We start from the raw sequence: 14,986 nt of genomic DNA on the forward strand, positions 1-14,986 counted from the left end.
ACTGGAAAAACATGCAACAACACAAATGGATCTTAAGAAATATAATATTGAGAAAAAGAAGCAAGTTATAAAAACATAAACAGTATAAGTTCATTTATAGGAAAGTTCAAAAAAGTCAACAGTAAACTGTTTTAGAGATGCATCTATGATAGTACAATTATATATAAAAGCAAAGGAAGTTGGTATGGCAGTTACCTCTATGAAGGAGGGGTGATTAACAAGGGGCACGTAGACTTCTGGGATTCTGGCAATGTTCTCTCTCTGCACCTAAATGGTAGTTACATGGATGCTTGCTTTACAGTAACTTATTATACTGTTCATTTGTGTGATAGTTCGTAATTTTTAAAATATTTTTTGACAATGATACAGTTTTCTAAGTATTGATATTGAAGAATTCTGAAGCTATATGTTGTACAGTGAGACATATGGTGTGGAAAAATTTTAAAATGAATGTTTAAAAGGAAAGGAAGGAAGGGAATGAGGGAGAGAGTGAGAGAAAGAGAGAGAAAAAAGGAGAGAGAGAGAGGGAGAAGATAGGAAACAAGGAAAGAACAAGAAAGACATAATCAACTTGTAGAAGATTACGGTAACCCACACACCAAAACAATTCTTGTCTTTGGGCAGGAGGAACAGGCGGCCAAGGGTCAAGGTTAGCAGGATTCCTGTTCACTGTGTACTCTTTTGTGTCTTTTTAATTTCATACCATGTTAATGTATTACCTATTCAAAATAAAAAAAATACCTAATCATGCTTATCCACAAGGGGTCACTATTGAATACCATTTAGCTCTAGTTCTAACAAGGGGAAAAAACGTTCTGAATTCTTTATGTGCTTAACAGGAAGTGAAGAAACAACTTCATTTATGTTCTTATTTTACTTTACACCACATCATGTTCCAGAAAACAATGGCAATTCGCAAATCATGCACAAAAGTATGACATTTAAAATGGAGTGAAAAAGACAAAACAGTGAATAGATAATATGAAGTCAGGAAAGAGTTTACAGAAGCATTGTGTCAGTCATCTCCCCTAGTGGTAATCATATTCTAAATTTTCGATTCTAAAACTAGATTCTAAATTTTCAAGCATCTGGGCTGGAGAAAAAAAAAAAGGGAAGTATGGTCAGTTACACAATTCAAAATGTTGATCAGGAGAATATGAAAACCTTGCAAAAACTTTTCCCTGGTAGAGCCTATTAAAAATAATCCATGAGGACCCTTTAGATGAAATTCTTGATTGGTCTTAATCACAAAAAATGATCCACAGATGAATTATGAAGCCATGTCATCTTACTCTCTAAGGGAGGTATGAGATGTTTTTGGACTTCAGATGAGAAAGGTTCCATGCATGGTTAATCATGAATGAAAATGAAACTAAGAATATATGCTGTAGAAAAAGAAGAAGAAAAGCCATAAGACTGCTTAAAAATTTCCGTGTCTTACACAGAAGATAGAAAAAATAGAGTGTCTCCAATTGGATGGATTTTTTTTAAATTTGGTTATTGTAATGATTTTTTTTTTTTTAGAGCTGAGCTGAGTGTACTTTGGCCAACTAATGGGTTAATACTGTCAAGGGAAATTAGCCCTGACTAAACATTGCCGCTGGCTCATAAATGCACTGGGCTTTGGGTGGTATAAAAACTGAGAGAAATCAGTGTGTCGGAGAGACACAAATCAGTGTCCCTCAGTGACAGAAGCAACAATAATTGTGAAAAATACTTCAGCAGTTATGGACTCATCTGTCATTCAAAGGAAAAAAGTAGCTGTCATTGGTGGTGGCTTGGTAAGAATTTTCACATGGATTATTGTTGGTGGTGGTATTATGTTAACTATTATCACTCGTAATTATTATTCATCACTTCTACAAGTTGTTAATTTTCTTGTGAAAACTTATCTGATATTTAAATACAGCTTTTTAAATTTTTTTATTTTCATATATTTAATATAGTATGGGTTTTAATCTGTTCTTTTTCAGGAAAGGTATTTTATAGCCATTAAATACAAAGGTTTCTGTTTTCCCTCATCATTTTGGTTAAGGATTTGTTAAAAAGCAAAAATAATGCAAATCGAATTTGATTTTATCCCCAAATTGACTATGTTTTTAGGAACAGGAATTAGTCTTAATATTCATTTTAATAAAAACATTTGTCCCGCTTTGTTTAATAACTCAGTTAATGCTGTCTAATGAGAATAAAAGGGTCAAGAAACATGAAGCTAACGTCAAAGTATCATGTTGAATGTTCACTAGTTATATGAGTAATTGGGAATAAGATTATGTGGTCATCTGACTTACTTGACTCTTCCAGTGGAGCACCTACGGCAGTGGAGTGTGGTGTTTACCTTTCACTGAGCAAGTGACGTAAAGGTGCTGGGACTTGCCCCACACCTAGCAAGACAGAAGGAGAGGTCCCTCTCTGCTTTCATAGTTATGGTGCCAAAGGTAGTTCTGTTTAACATGGGTCTGCTTCGATTTAACTTTGCTTTTTCTCCTCTCAGCAGAATTTCTGTTTCAGAATACAAACATCCCAATTAGTCAAGGTTAAATCATTTCCCTATCACCTTTGGTCAAATCATTTGGAGACTTTTAATTAATTCATTCATGTATCCACTCAACAAAAAAATTTATTGAAGGTGTAACACTGTTCTAGGCTGAATATAGATGGTATCTTTTATGCCACATATGTATTTATATAGTATATGCTAACTGTCTTTTGTTCTGCCTTCCTTAGTGTCTTTTCCCCAAAGTGCTAGAAAGTTCTTTGAACATTTACGATTCTAAATTTTCATTTAGAAATGCTATCACATGATGTGTCGGTCACTGGTTGGGACATGTGTTGTGACTGCTTCATACTAGGCTTGTGTCCAATTCTCTCCTATAAAAATGTTGCACAAAATAAGAATTAATGTGTTCAACAAAATCTTATTACTTACTATGTGCCAACATTGTTTTAGGTAGTAGGGATGCAAGGGTGAGAATTCCAGAGAAGAAAAAGACAAGGAAGAAGAAAACAAACAAGATAATTTCAGTTAAAGTGAAGCACTATGAAAGAAATGAAAACAGACTAATGCTGTAGAGAGTCGCTTTGAGAGTACCTGTCTAGAATGTGGTCAGGGACAGCTGCTCTGCTGGAGGGACATATTCAGCAGGGGCTGGAAACCTGAATGATCAGATAGGACTTACCACGTGAAGATCTTGAGAAAGAACATTTCAGGCAGAGGGAACAGCAGGAAGAGAAATTCTCAGGCAATAATGAGCTGCCCAAGTTCAAGGAGCAGAAAGAAAGGCAGGAACTGAACGAGGCCAGAGAAGAGTAGCTGATGAGGCCAGAGAAGCTGACAGAGCCAGATCTTGTAGGATCTTAGAGGTACAGGCAAGAAGATCAGATTTTGTTCAAATTACAATGGGAAGCTATTGGAGGATTTTAGGCAGGAAATTAAGTTGTGATTTTAGAAGGTCCCTTGGACCATTATGTGGAGAATGACTAGGAAAATTTTAAGAAGATAAGATAGACCAGTTAGGAGGCTGTTACTTTAGTTCAAGACTTGGACTAAAGTGGCAGCAGTGATGTCTCATTTTTAAAATTGTCTCTTAGAAATCCAAGGGAGAGATAACAAATATGTGATTGGATATATGGTTTTGGGGGGCATAAAATGTGGGTGTCATCCATGGATTTCTCCCTGAATAACATGAGATCATCATCATGTAACCACGTCATACATATGCTGGAAAATAGGAGACAAAAATTACTACTTGTGTATTAGGAAGCAACTAAAATTCCTCTGCAAAAGAATTCTATCCATCCCATTGCTCAGGTCCATGCTTAGGCATCATATTTGATTCCTTTTTTCATTTTATGCAAATGCTTATTCTTCTTTCACTCCATCAGTAAGCCTTGAGGCTCTATATCCAAAATACATTTAAATTCTAGCCCTTACAACCATCCTGGCCCAAGCCATTATCATCTCCCATCCATATTCTTGCAACAACCTCCAAATTAGTCTCCCAGCTTTAACTCCTATTCCCTTATAGTCTGTACTACACACCACAGCCAGAAACACCTTTTTAAAACATGAGTCTGATCATTATCATGCCCTGCTTAAAATCTTCCAATGATCTCCCATTACAAATAAAAAAAACCCCAAACTCTTTACCAAAGGTCCTGTCTGAACTGAGCCTATCTTCCTTTCTGACTTCACCCCTTTCCCTTTTTATTTTTTAATCTTATCTACTAGTATCAGAAATTACACACCTTGAGGTTTTATTTTTACCTGTTTCTTAAATATCTACTCCAACTAGGATATAAACTCTTACTGACCAATGTATTCCAGAGGCTGGAATTACGCCTAACATTATGTATTGGGTGGATGAATAAATGAGAGGAATGAGAAAACTTAATGATATAAAGGTGAAAAAATAATAACAGATGCGTATTTGAATATTGAGAATATTATTTTTAAAAGTATTGACTAAATAGAGCAATTCAAGAAGGTTAATGTCTTTACATAGAGGACAAGATTACATTTTTGCCCATCTTCTTCTGTTTTTTTTTTTTCCACCCTCCCTTCCCATCTCCTCCTTTCCATAAACCATATCCCAGTACCTTATACTGTCTAACACATTAAAGGCTCTCCCTTGGCCCCTAGAAAAAAAAGTAAGAGTTGAGAACCTTTACTTAGACATCCAAAAAATATAGTGAACTTCCCTCAATTCTTATCAGTGGTAGCCTTCCGTGTCTAGTAACCTTGCCTAGTGAAAAGTCACCCTGAGAAGTTGTTCTTGCTCTGATGTAGTGATCGTCTGATCTTGGATTAATCCAGTTGATTTCCTTTCTTTGAAGACACGTTCAGTCAAAGAGATCAACAAATCAGTAAAGAAACTCCTACTGAGAAACAAAAGGTAAAAGAAACTAAACCATAATCATAAACCAGGTAAAGTTTAAATATTGAAAAAAAGAGTGGGAAAAGATATTAAAATAGCATTTCAAGAACATTGACCTAAATATTTAGAAAAACCACTGTATTGACCGATATTTTCCTCCTTGTGTGAATTACAACTCCCCTATCCCTTCTCCAGCCAATGGGATTACCTCCTGCTAGTTCCAGAAGGTAACTGCAGGAGAATCAACCTGTGAAGACTTCTCCTCTCTTTAAATGCCTACAGGGCTTTGTTTGCCATTATCAAATGCTGCCTTCTGCTAAAATTTTGTTATGCATAGTTTATTCCCCATAGAAGCTTTTTACTTCATAGATCTAAAGATTATTTTATCTTTGGCTCCTGCTACCTTTATAAAGGTTTCCCAGTGCCTTATAATGTGAACCACACTAAAATATTTTCTGTACATGAGTTCGATTTCAGAACAAAGTGGAGAATCAGTCTTTTAGAAGTTATGGGAAATTTTTTAATGGTTTTTTTTTTAACACAATTATGGCATAAGGAATGTAGTCCTTTCAGAGAGTAACTTAAAAAAGGATTTGGAAAATAATCTCAATTTTGCAGGCTGGAAGGAGTTCTACAGGTGTAGCTTTTCAATTCTAGCACATCAGTTCAGGAAAAACCTACGTTACCAAAAAACTGCCTTACAAACTGCCTTACTTCATGTTAGAGTGATATGTTTTCCTTTCTTTATGAAGTGGGAGAGAAGCAGACAAGCCAGAGAAGTAAACAAAGGCCATGTAACCTAAACAGGTGTCCTTAATCCATGTCTGAATGCAGTCCTTAAGAGTCAGAAAATACTGCTTTTGATAACTATTTTCAGTGTTTACAGGTATGATGAAAGTGATCAGAGCAAAAAAGCACCATTTCAGTGACAGCTAAAGCTACTCAAGACCTCATTTTTTGACAGAAGCCAAGAGCCTTGGCTAAGAGTACTATTAAGCATTCCAGTCTCAGCTGCCTCCTGCTGTTGCAATGTATGTCGACTATTCTAGCATATATTTTGGAGATGTATTTTAGGATATCATTCAAATATTTCTTCTCTTCCTTTCTGCATAAAAGAAACCCCACCGTAGAGGGTTTTGTGATCTACTCTCCCTATGTTCGACCCAGCAAAGTTGTCCATTTAGTAGTATTTAGAGGGTGAGGAGATTTGTACATGTTTCGACTTATTGTTGATAATTGTGCCCTGCCCCCTGGAATTCAAGTCAAGTCAGTGGCCTCTGCTGATGAAATTGCCTTTGAGGCACTTTGACCTTGACTCTATGAGAGTTTATGTCTCACAGCTATAGATGTTAAATCCTGTTGTGGATTTATAGGCTCAAAATGGTCTTGATGCTAAACTGTCCCCAAATGGTGTTTCTGTTCTGTTCTCACGATTTTTCCACCTCACCCCTTACTTTTCACTCAGCTTCATGGGATGGAAACTGTTATTCAGTGAGGAGACTTGGAATAGCAGAGTTTGCAACCAGCTGGACGCTCAGGAAATCTTACCCTATGGGTCTTAGTTTCTTCCTCTTGGGCTAAAACTAGATTGCTAGTCTTTTAATGCTAAGATTCTACTGCTTCTTTTTCACACTTTCTCGCTCACAGATCTCTAGCTTTGTTCTCAACCTACTCCTTTCTAAAAGCAGAAATCAAATGTCACCCAGAATTTTCACTTTCCCTGAAGTAAACATCCTCAGCACAGATGAACCATCAAATGGCTTATAATCCTGGGTTGAGGTCTACACAGAATTGGATTCAAGTGTATGCTTTTTATTTTTAGCAAATATTAATGAGCTACACCATGAAAAAGACCTAATTACTGTTAACCTTTATTGTTATTATTTTATCAATATGAAAATAAACTAAGCTCTATTCACTCTACTTTTGTTTTGATACCAAACCGGGCTTGTTCTGCCAGCATGCAGTAAGTCAGTTACTGAGATAACAAGTGTATTAGTCCGTTTTCATGCTGCTGATAAAGACCTACCTGAGACTGGGCAATTTATAAAGAAAAAGAGGTCTAATGGACTCACAGTTCCATGTGACTGGGGAGGCCTCACGATCATGGCGAAAGGCAAAAGGCATGTCTTACATGGTGGCAGGCAAGAGAGGGAGTGCAGGGGAACTCCCTTTTATAAAATCATCAGATTTCATGAGACTCATTCACTGTCACAAGAACAGCATGGGAAGGACCCAATCCCATGATTCAATTACCTCCCGCTGGGTCCCTCCCACAACACATGGGGATTATGGGAGCTACAATTCAAGATGAGATTTGGGTGGGGACACAGCCAAACCATATCAACAAGTTTTGCAGTAAAGAGAAGATTTTATTCACGGGACAGCCCAGCAAGGAGATGGAAGAACAGCTTTCAAATCCACCTCTCCGAAGATAGGGCTTAGAGATATTTATGGGGTAAAGAAGCGGAGTTGTTTAAGGTATGGGGAGAGGTGATTAGCAGTGGGGAAAATGAAGTAATAGGTGGTCTGAGCACACATAATCGAGGTTCACAAGTCTTCATAGGACACATGTTCAGAAAATGGTGGCATTAGCATGCTCTGAAGGTGAAGTTTTTGGCCTTCTGGTGTCAGAAAGTCAATTCTTGGGCATTTGTGCAGGCCCAGTTGAAGGGCCTGCAACTCTCTTCTTTCCTTCTTCTATCTGCTTTCTCATTCTCCTATTAGCCTTATTCCACGGTAATAAGGTCCAGGAGTCAATGGGGGAGGTGGAAAGAGGGTTGGTGGCCTCTCTCAAGTAGTTTAAACTGGATAAGAGCTGCCAGCCTAGTTCTTGAAAACAAAAAACAAAAAAAACCTTTAAGCAACCATTACCATAGTGACTTATGCCAGAGATGTTGTCTATGAGGAAGCTAGTGACAGATTAGATGTATATTGTTTGGCTACATGACTTTTAGCTCTATGGGCTTTGAGATCAACTAGAAGTAAGCAGTAAAAAGCAAGCAAGGCAGGCTAAGTTTGGTGGGCCTCACCATGTTAGCCCTGGGTTTCAGTTTTCTATTTCATAGGCTCTGAGCCTTCTTAAATATGAAAAACTCTCATTAGTGCCCCACATCTAGCACCTTCTTAAAACAGAGATGGAGTGGATTTCTTTGTGGCTGTGCGTTATAAATCCCACTCTCCCCTCAGGGAATTCATCCCTCAGAGATTCCTTCATTTGCTATCTGGTGAGAAGTATCTGGAATGGAACCAACAACTTTAGATAGCTCCAAACTTTGTTAAGTACCTGCAAAGAGTGTGTCTTTCGTTCCTTCTCATTTGGCCTATCCTCCTCCCAAATACTCTCAGATTATTTCCCTTCTGTCCATATTCACTCAGGCATTTATCTAGTCCTCTATCTGTCCACTCAAAGAAAAAACAAAAAGCAGCACCCTCATACACTGTTGATGGTAATCTAAGCTGGTATTTTTTTCCTGGAAAAGAACTTGAAAATATACACATCTGTAGTCTCACAAATATGGAGGATTTGGCCAGGCATGGTGGCTCATGCCTGTAATCCTAGCACTTTGGGAGGCCTAGGCGGGTAGATCACCTGAGCTCAGGAGTTCAAGACCAGCCTGGGCAACACGGTGAAAACTTGTTTCTACCAAAACACACAAAACATAAACCAAGTGTGGTGGCACGTGCCTGTATTCCCAGCTACTCAGGAGGCTGAGACAGGAGAATCACGTGAACCTGGGAGGTGGAGGTTGCAGTGAGCCCAGATCATGCCACTGCACTCCAGCCTGGGTGACAGAGCAAGACCCTGTCTCAAACAAACAAACAAACAAACAAAAAAGGTCGGGGGCAGGGATTTGCAGAAAGCAGCAATAGCTACCTCACCCTTGAAGTTGACCTAAGCATGACATTGCATTCAGAGAAACAATTGGCCTTCAGCCAATGAGAAATTAAAAGCAAATAGAAACTAATGTGGGCTCTCAAAAACACCAAATCTGGAGTGTATTCAAAACTCGCAACAAAACCTTCTGAATAATCTTGCCCCACTCAATCTGAATCTTTTTCATGTGCTTTGCAGTTATTCCAAAAGCAAGACAAAAGAAGATGGAGCAGGCTCCTCTTACACTCTAGACCATCAACATTCTCTCCCCAGCTCACTTCAGACTCTCTTCTTTACCTCTTTGTTTTCTCATTCCCCTGTTATCCTTACTCCATTCCCCCACTAGTAACAAGGCCCAGGAGCCAACGGGGCAGAGAGAAAGAGGGTGTTAGAGCTCAGGATTTGCCAGTGTTTCAATCCCTTTTATTCAAAATTGCCCTTTGGTGGCCATTTCATTAGTGAGATTTTATCAAAAGACATGTGTATGCGTCATACAATCATTTATAATGCTAAAGAATTAAAATAACTTGAGTATCCAAATATAAGCATACAATAAAATGTAAGGCAAGTATTAAATACTTTTTCTTCAGACATCTTTTGACATGGAAATGTATTTAGAGTACACATTTTATTTTTTGAAAAAAATTATGAAAGAAAATATACAACCTGTTACCATTTTGAAAAGAAATGTCATGTATTTTACATACATAGAAAATGTTAATATTGGTTGCCACTGGTGGTAAAATTGTGAGAAATTACTCTTTTCTTCACATTTACCTGTATTTTCTAATTCATTAGAATTTGTGGTTTGTATCAGAGATAAAAAGATAGACAAAACACAAGCCATACAAATATTATTCCTCTCTGGGAATTTACTGCCTGGTGAAGTCAGACAAGACTATAAATAAATAATTCAAGGTACTTGAGACATTAAAACACATCTATACATATATATGTAAAATTACAGAAGAAAAGGCAAACAAGTCTTTTGGAGGAGTAGAGGTATCAGGAAAAACTACACTGAGGATATGAGTCTTAAAGGAAAGGTAGACATTTTCCAAAAACTGAAGGATAGTATTCAAAGGCATGGAAGAATAAAAGTGCATGGCATATTCAGAAAACATATAGTAAATTCAGTATGCCTATTACAGATGGTGCATGAGAATAGTGCATCATGAACTGGAGAAAGAGGTAGGGATCACATGTAAGAATCTATTATGTCATGTTGAAAATTTGGAATTTTATCCTGAAAAGATGAGGAGCTAATAAACAACAGTAAGACAAAAATACATCATTCAATGTCTGATTTAGAAGATAATTAGTGAGGCGGGGCGCGGTGGCTCACGCCTGTAATCCCAGCACTTTGGGAGGCCGAGGCGGGCAGATTATGAGGTCAGGAGATCGAGACCATCCTGGCTAACACAGTGAAACCCCGTCTCTACTAAAAATACAAAAAATTAGCTGGGCGTGGTGGTGGGCACCTATAGTCCCAGCTACTTGGGAAGCTGAGGCAGGAGAATGGTGTGAACCCAGGAGGCAGAGCTTGCAGTGAGCAGAGATCACGCCACTGCTCTCCAGCCTGGGTGGTGACAGAGCGAGACTCCGTCTCAAAAAAAAAAAAAGAAGAAAAAAAAAAAAAAGAAGAAGAAGATAATTAGTGATTGGGCATGATAGCTCATGTCTATAATACCAGCACTTTGGGAGGCTGAGGCAGAAGGATCACATGAGCCCAGGGTTTTGAGACCAACCTTGGCAACATAGCAAGATCCTGTCTCTACAAAAATTTAAAAAATTAGCCAGGCATAGCAGCACACCTGTAATCACAGCTATTTGGGAGGCCAAGGCAGGAGATCACTTGAGCCCAGGACTTCAAGGTTGCAGTAAACTATGATCCCAGCCTTGTATGCCTGCCTGGGTGACAGAACAAGACCCTGTCTAAAAAGAAAAAAAAAAAAGATGACTAGTTCTAGTGCAGAGTGCAGACTGAATGCATAGAGACTGGGAAAGAGGGTTATTAGAAAACTGTTGCAGTAGCCTGGTAAAAGCTAATGAGGGACCCATGTAAGGACAGAGCTGTGGGTGGCAGAAGATCTGTTGTGAGAGAGACTGAAGAGGAACAATCAGTAGGACATATTGCCTAATTTCATGTACACTAGTAGGTAGAGATGGGTGTTAAATGTTCACCGAGCTATCCTGGTTGGGTGAATTAGTGAGTGCAATTGCTAGTCTCTAAGATATGAAATATATAAGGAGGAAGAAAGTTTATGGAATACAGAATACAGAAGAAGGAGAAAGAGAGGGTTGAGGAATGGGAATAAGTCAAATTTTAGCTATGTTGAGAGGGAGATGCCTATAGACAGGTTCAGTAGTCACAGATGGAGTTCAGGACAAAGATCAAGACTAGAGTAAGTCATAAATTTTCTTAAGAGCACTCATGGAATGTGAGTCATTCACCTTCTCATAAGAGGGAAAATCAAGACCACTGCTTGGCTTTAAAGACCAATTCCAGATGACACAGATTAGAGAACTCAGAGTAAGGATAAAATAATAAAACAATATTTGGCATAACATATGCACTTCTGGAAGATGTAATAGTTACTAACAAAGTATGAAGACACTTTGATGTGCTTATTGCATTGTAAGTAGAGTTAACAGTCTGATTCTTCTCATTGCATTGATATACCCAAAGATCAAATTCTTGAGACAGTAAACTATAGTTTCATGACCAAATATGGATTTCAAAAACTATTAACAAGTTTTTTAAAAGTCAGATAGACAGAAAACTCAGAAACATTCATGATTCTTAAGGATTAGGGAAGGTGTTACATGCTTCATCAAGTCAAAAGTAGTTGACACATGTTTAATATTGCACTATCAGATTAATTTCAAACACATTATATGAAAAGACATAAAATGTATGGAAGTTTTATAATCCTGTTTCCCCTTCGTGTTTTATTTGTTGTTGTTGCGTATCAGTTCAATGTAAGATTCAAGGGTCAACATTTATCAATTTAAATGGTTTACCGTTTTCTCATGATCACTGGCTACTTGAACAATTGCTGCTACAGGGGTCACATGGGAACTGACAGAAAACCTAAGCAACGGAAGACAGGAGAAGCATACTTCACCATTTACAGAAAGGAAATATTCAAATAGTATTTTTAAGTGGTAGGTTAGGCATCCCTTTAATGGACCGAGATGGGGTCAAAAGCACACGACCTGTAAATAAGGAAGTATGAAGAGACAGAAGAAGAAAGTGGAGAAGCGAGAGAATGACAAATTGGGTAAATCCGTAATTGTGTAACCAAGGAATGTCCTCAGAGTCTTGTACACACAAACAGACTAGACCGGTTATTCATAAAATGTTTAATTTGCAAAATTATTTTGTGAGCAAACATCTCACTCTTGTGAACGTTTAGTGTTTCAAAACAAACACAGAAACTTTTCATAATTGTTCGTGTCCTTACTGGGAACTGTCCTGTCTCTATTAAGGTTTTACCCTCAGAACCAGAATCAAAAAATCTGTTTTATTTCTCTCAGCTGTCTAACTCTGTCCAATTTCTTCTCTCATGTGCCATCCTCCTTGACTATTTATGTTCAGGAATCCAGCTGTGCCTTAACCAAGAGTTTGTGGTGGGCTTAGCAAGCTTTACACACCACATTTCCTTTCCACTTATATATTTGTGTCTTAGTCCTTCTTGCCAGCATAACAACTCAAGATGGCACTGACAGTTATTCCCAATTAAGCACTTTTTACAGAAAGTGAGAGGGGAAAGAAAATTACAGTCTGAAAGTTTTATTGTTAGCCACACACATTACTACCTCTTCCGGCTGAACCGACATAACACCTACCAATGTATTTTTTCCTTAAATTTATTTGAACTTCAGTTACACAGAATTGGGATCATATTCATACAAGCTTTTATTACACACTATTATGACGGGTCTTGGAGAAAACACTTTTACTTCTTTGTTTGTTTATTAATAATAATAATAGTAAGCAGTCATGAATCTACTACTCAACACAAGAAGTGGTAGATTGCTCTGTACTTCTCCCCCACCCATTAGAAGCATTATGCCAAATCTTATTTATCACTCCTTTGGCTTTTTATATATCATTTTATCATATATTATTTACATATTTATCTCATATATACATGTACATATAAATACTAGCTATGTGTTTAAAAAATTATATATTTGCATATATCTATAGTTTAGTCCTGATTATTTTTATTTTGTATCATGCGGTATAAAATCACCTGAGTCTTATTTTTTCACATATAGTATTGCTAATATATTCATATCATATTTCATTGTGTGGATATGCCATAATGTGTTCATCCATTCCTCTCTGATAGTCATTTGGGCTATTTCCAGCTTTTTTACTTGTCTGTTTTAGCTATGAAAGGCACTACATTGAACAGCCTGGCACATGTCACCTGACATACATATAGCAAAAGTTTCTCTTGTGTATATGCCTTTAAGAGGAATTGCTGATTTGTTCAATATGTGAATATTCAACTTGAAAAGATAATTACAAGCCATGTGTAAGAGATCCCATTAGGCCTTATCCTCTCTAGCACTTAATATTTTCATGAGCCTAAGTTAGATTTAATCTTACTGTGCCCACACTACCCGAGATCCCTTATTCTCCCATAAAAACCATTAATACATGTTCAACTGGCAAACACATAAGTGTTGGAAAGGTATGAATTGGCAACTTCCAACCTTAGAATGATTGAGGCAGAATCTCCACCCTGGTTATCCCTCCTTTTCTGAGATCCTGCAATCAATTTTCATCAAAGAAAAGGAACATAACAAACCCATGCAACCAGACCATTGGCCCATCATTGGCTTGGAGCTGATCCTTTTCCACCACGGTTACTGAGAGCTTTGTTTGCAGCATTATATATTGTAGCTCCTTTACTGTGGTTGAATTTTTAGGAGATGGGTGAATGGATTTCTTGCTTCTGAATCTCAGTCTCTCTCCTTTTAGGCCATTTCCCTACATTAGATTTTCACTGATCACTTGATGTTTAGATTGTGGCTTTAGCATCCTACTTGCCTTCCTCCCTACCTGTTTTCTCAGTAAGAGAGATTCATTTCTATTAGGCTGATGCAAAAGTAATTGTGGTTAATGGTAAAAACTGCGATTCCTTTTGCACCAATCTAATAAATGAACCTCCTGTGTCTTCATTCCAACTCTCCTGACCCTGTTGTCTTTTGTGATAATTGACTTCCTAAAAGAAAGAAGCAGAAACTTCTGGACCAGTTAAGGACTATGCTTGAAAATAACTCAAGGGTAATTTCTACTGCATTTGTTTTGGTCAAAGCAATCACAGGCCCTTCTAGATTTAAGAGATTGTAGAAATAAACCCCATGTGTTGATGAAGGAGTATCAAGATCACACTGGAGAAGAGTATGTAGGATAAGGGATATCATCATGACCATCTTTGAAAAATACAATTTGCCACAATCGTCAAGGCAAAAATAATCTTTTTCATGTGTGTTTTCTAGGACCTCACTTATTCTTTTCATTCTTTACATTGATTTTTACCTGTGAGCCCAGAACTATTTTGCAAGGGGTCTGTGAAATAACATGCATACAAAATTTTGAGTAAGTAAGATAAAATAATATGACTTAAACACATAATTATTTTTAAAGTATATGTAGATGATTTGTGATGAAATTTATTATATATTTTTAAATAATACATGTTAGAAATTCAAATAATATAAAAGAATCTGCAAATTTTTAATGTAAGAAGTGGGCTTCCATACTCAAACGTGGTTCATTAAGCATTGATACGTTTTTATGTTTGTCTCTTTTTACTAAATAGGGTGTTTACTGGGCACAAGGACTTATCCTGGTAACCTTTGACTCCCTAAAATTTAGCAGATTAAGTTATATTTAGTAGGTGCTCAATAAATTTTGGCTTCACTTGGTTACAAACTTTACTTAAAAATGTAATCTCTACCATTATTTTTACACTGAACAAATACATATAAAGCACTTACTATGTTACAAACACAATGGTAGATGCTAGGAATAAAATGGTGAGCAAAATCTGTTGATAGCTTAAAAGGATAGACAGATATTGATTACAGAAGCACTCTAAAGATGTAAATTTTCCATTGTGGTAAGCTCTTTGTATTAGTATGCTAGGCTTGCCAAAATGAATTACCACAAACCGGGTAGCTCAAGAAACAGAAATGTATTGTCTCACAG

The 14,986-nt window shown here is 37.2% G+C and overlaps 1 protein-coding gene across 1 annotated transcript in view; it reads left to right on the top strand.

Moving 5' to 3' along the window:
• Window positions 1-1,314: 1,314 nt before the first annotated feature.
• KMO (kynurenine 3-monooxygenase) overlaps window positions 1,315-14,986 on the top strand; it is a 58,400-nt gene continuing 44,728 nt past the window's right edge. Inside the window, exon 1 of the mRNA XM_050770884.1 lies at window positions 1,315-1,781. Within this exon, the coding sequence (XP_050626841.1) occupies window positions 1,728-1,781 (54 nt within the window). The 5' untranslated portion in view covers window positions 1,315-1,727. The remainder of the gene's footprint in view (window positions 1,782-14,986) is intronic.

Source organism: Macaca thibetana, chromosome 1 (genome assembly GCF_024542745.1).
Source record: "Macaca thibetana thibetana isolate TM-01 chromosome 1, ASM2454274v1, whole genome shotgun sequence".
Lineage (NCBI taxonomy): Eukaryota > Metazoa > Chordata > Mammalia > Primates > Cercopithecidae > Macaca > Macaca thibetana.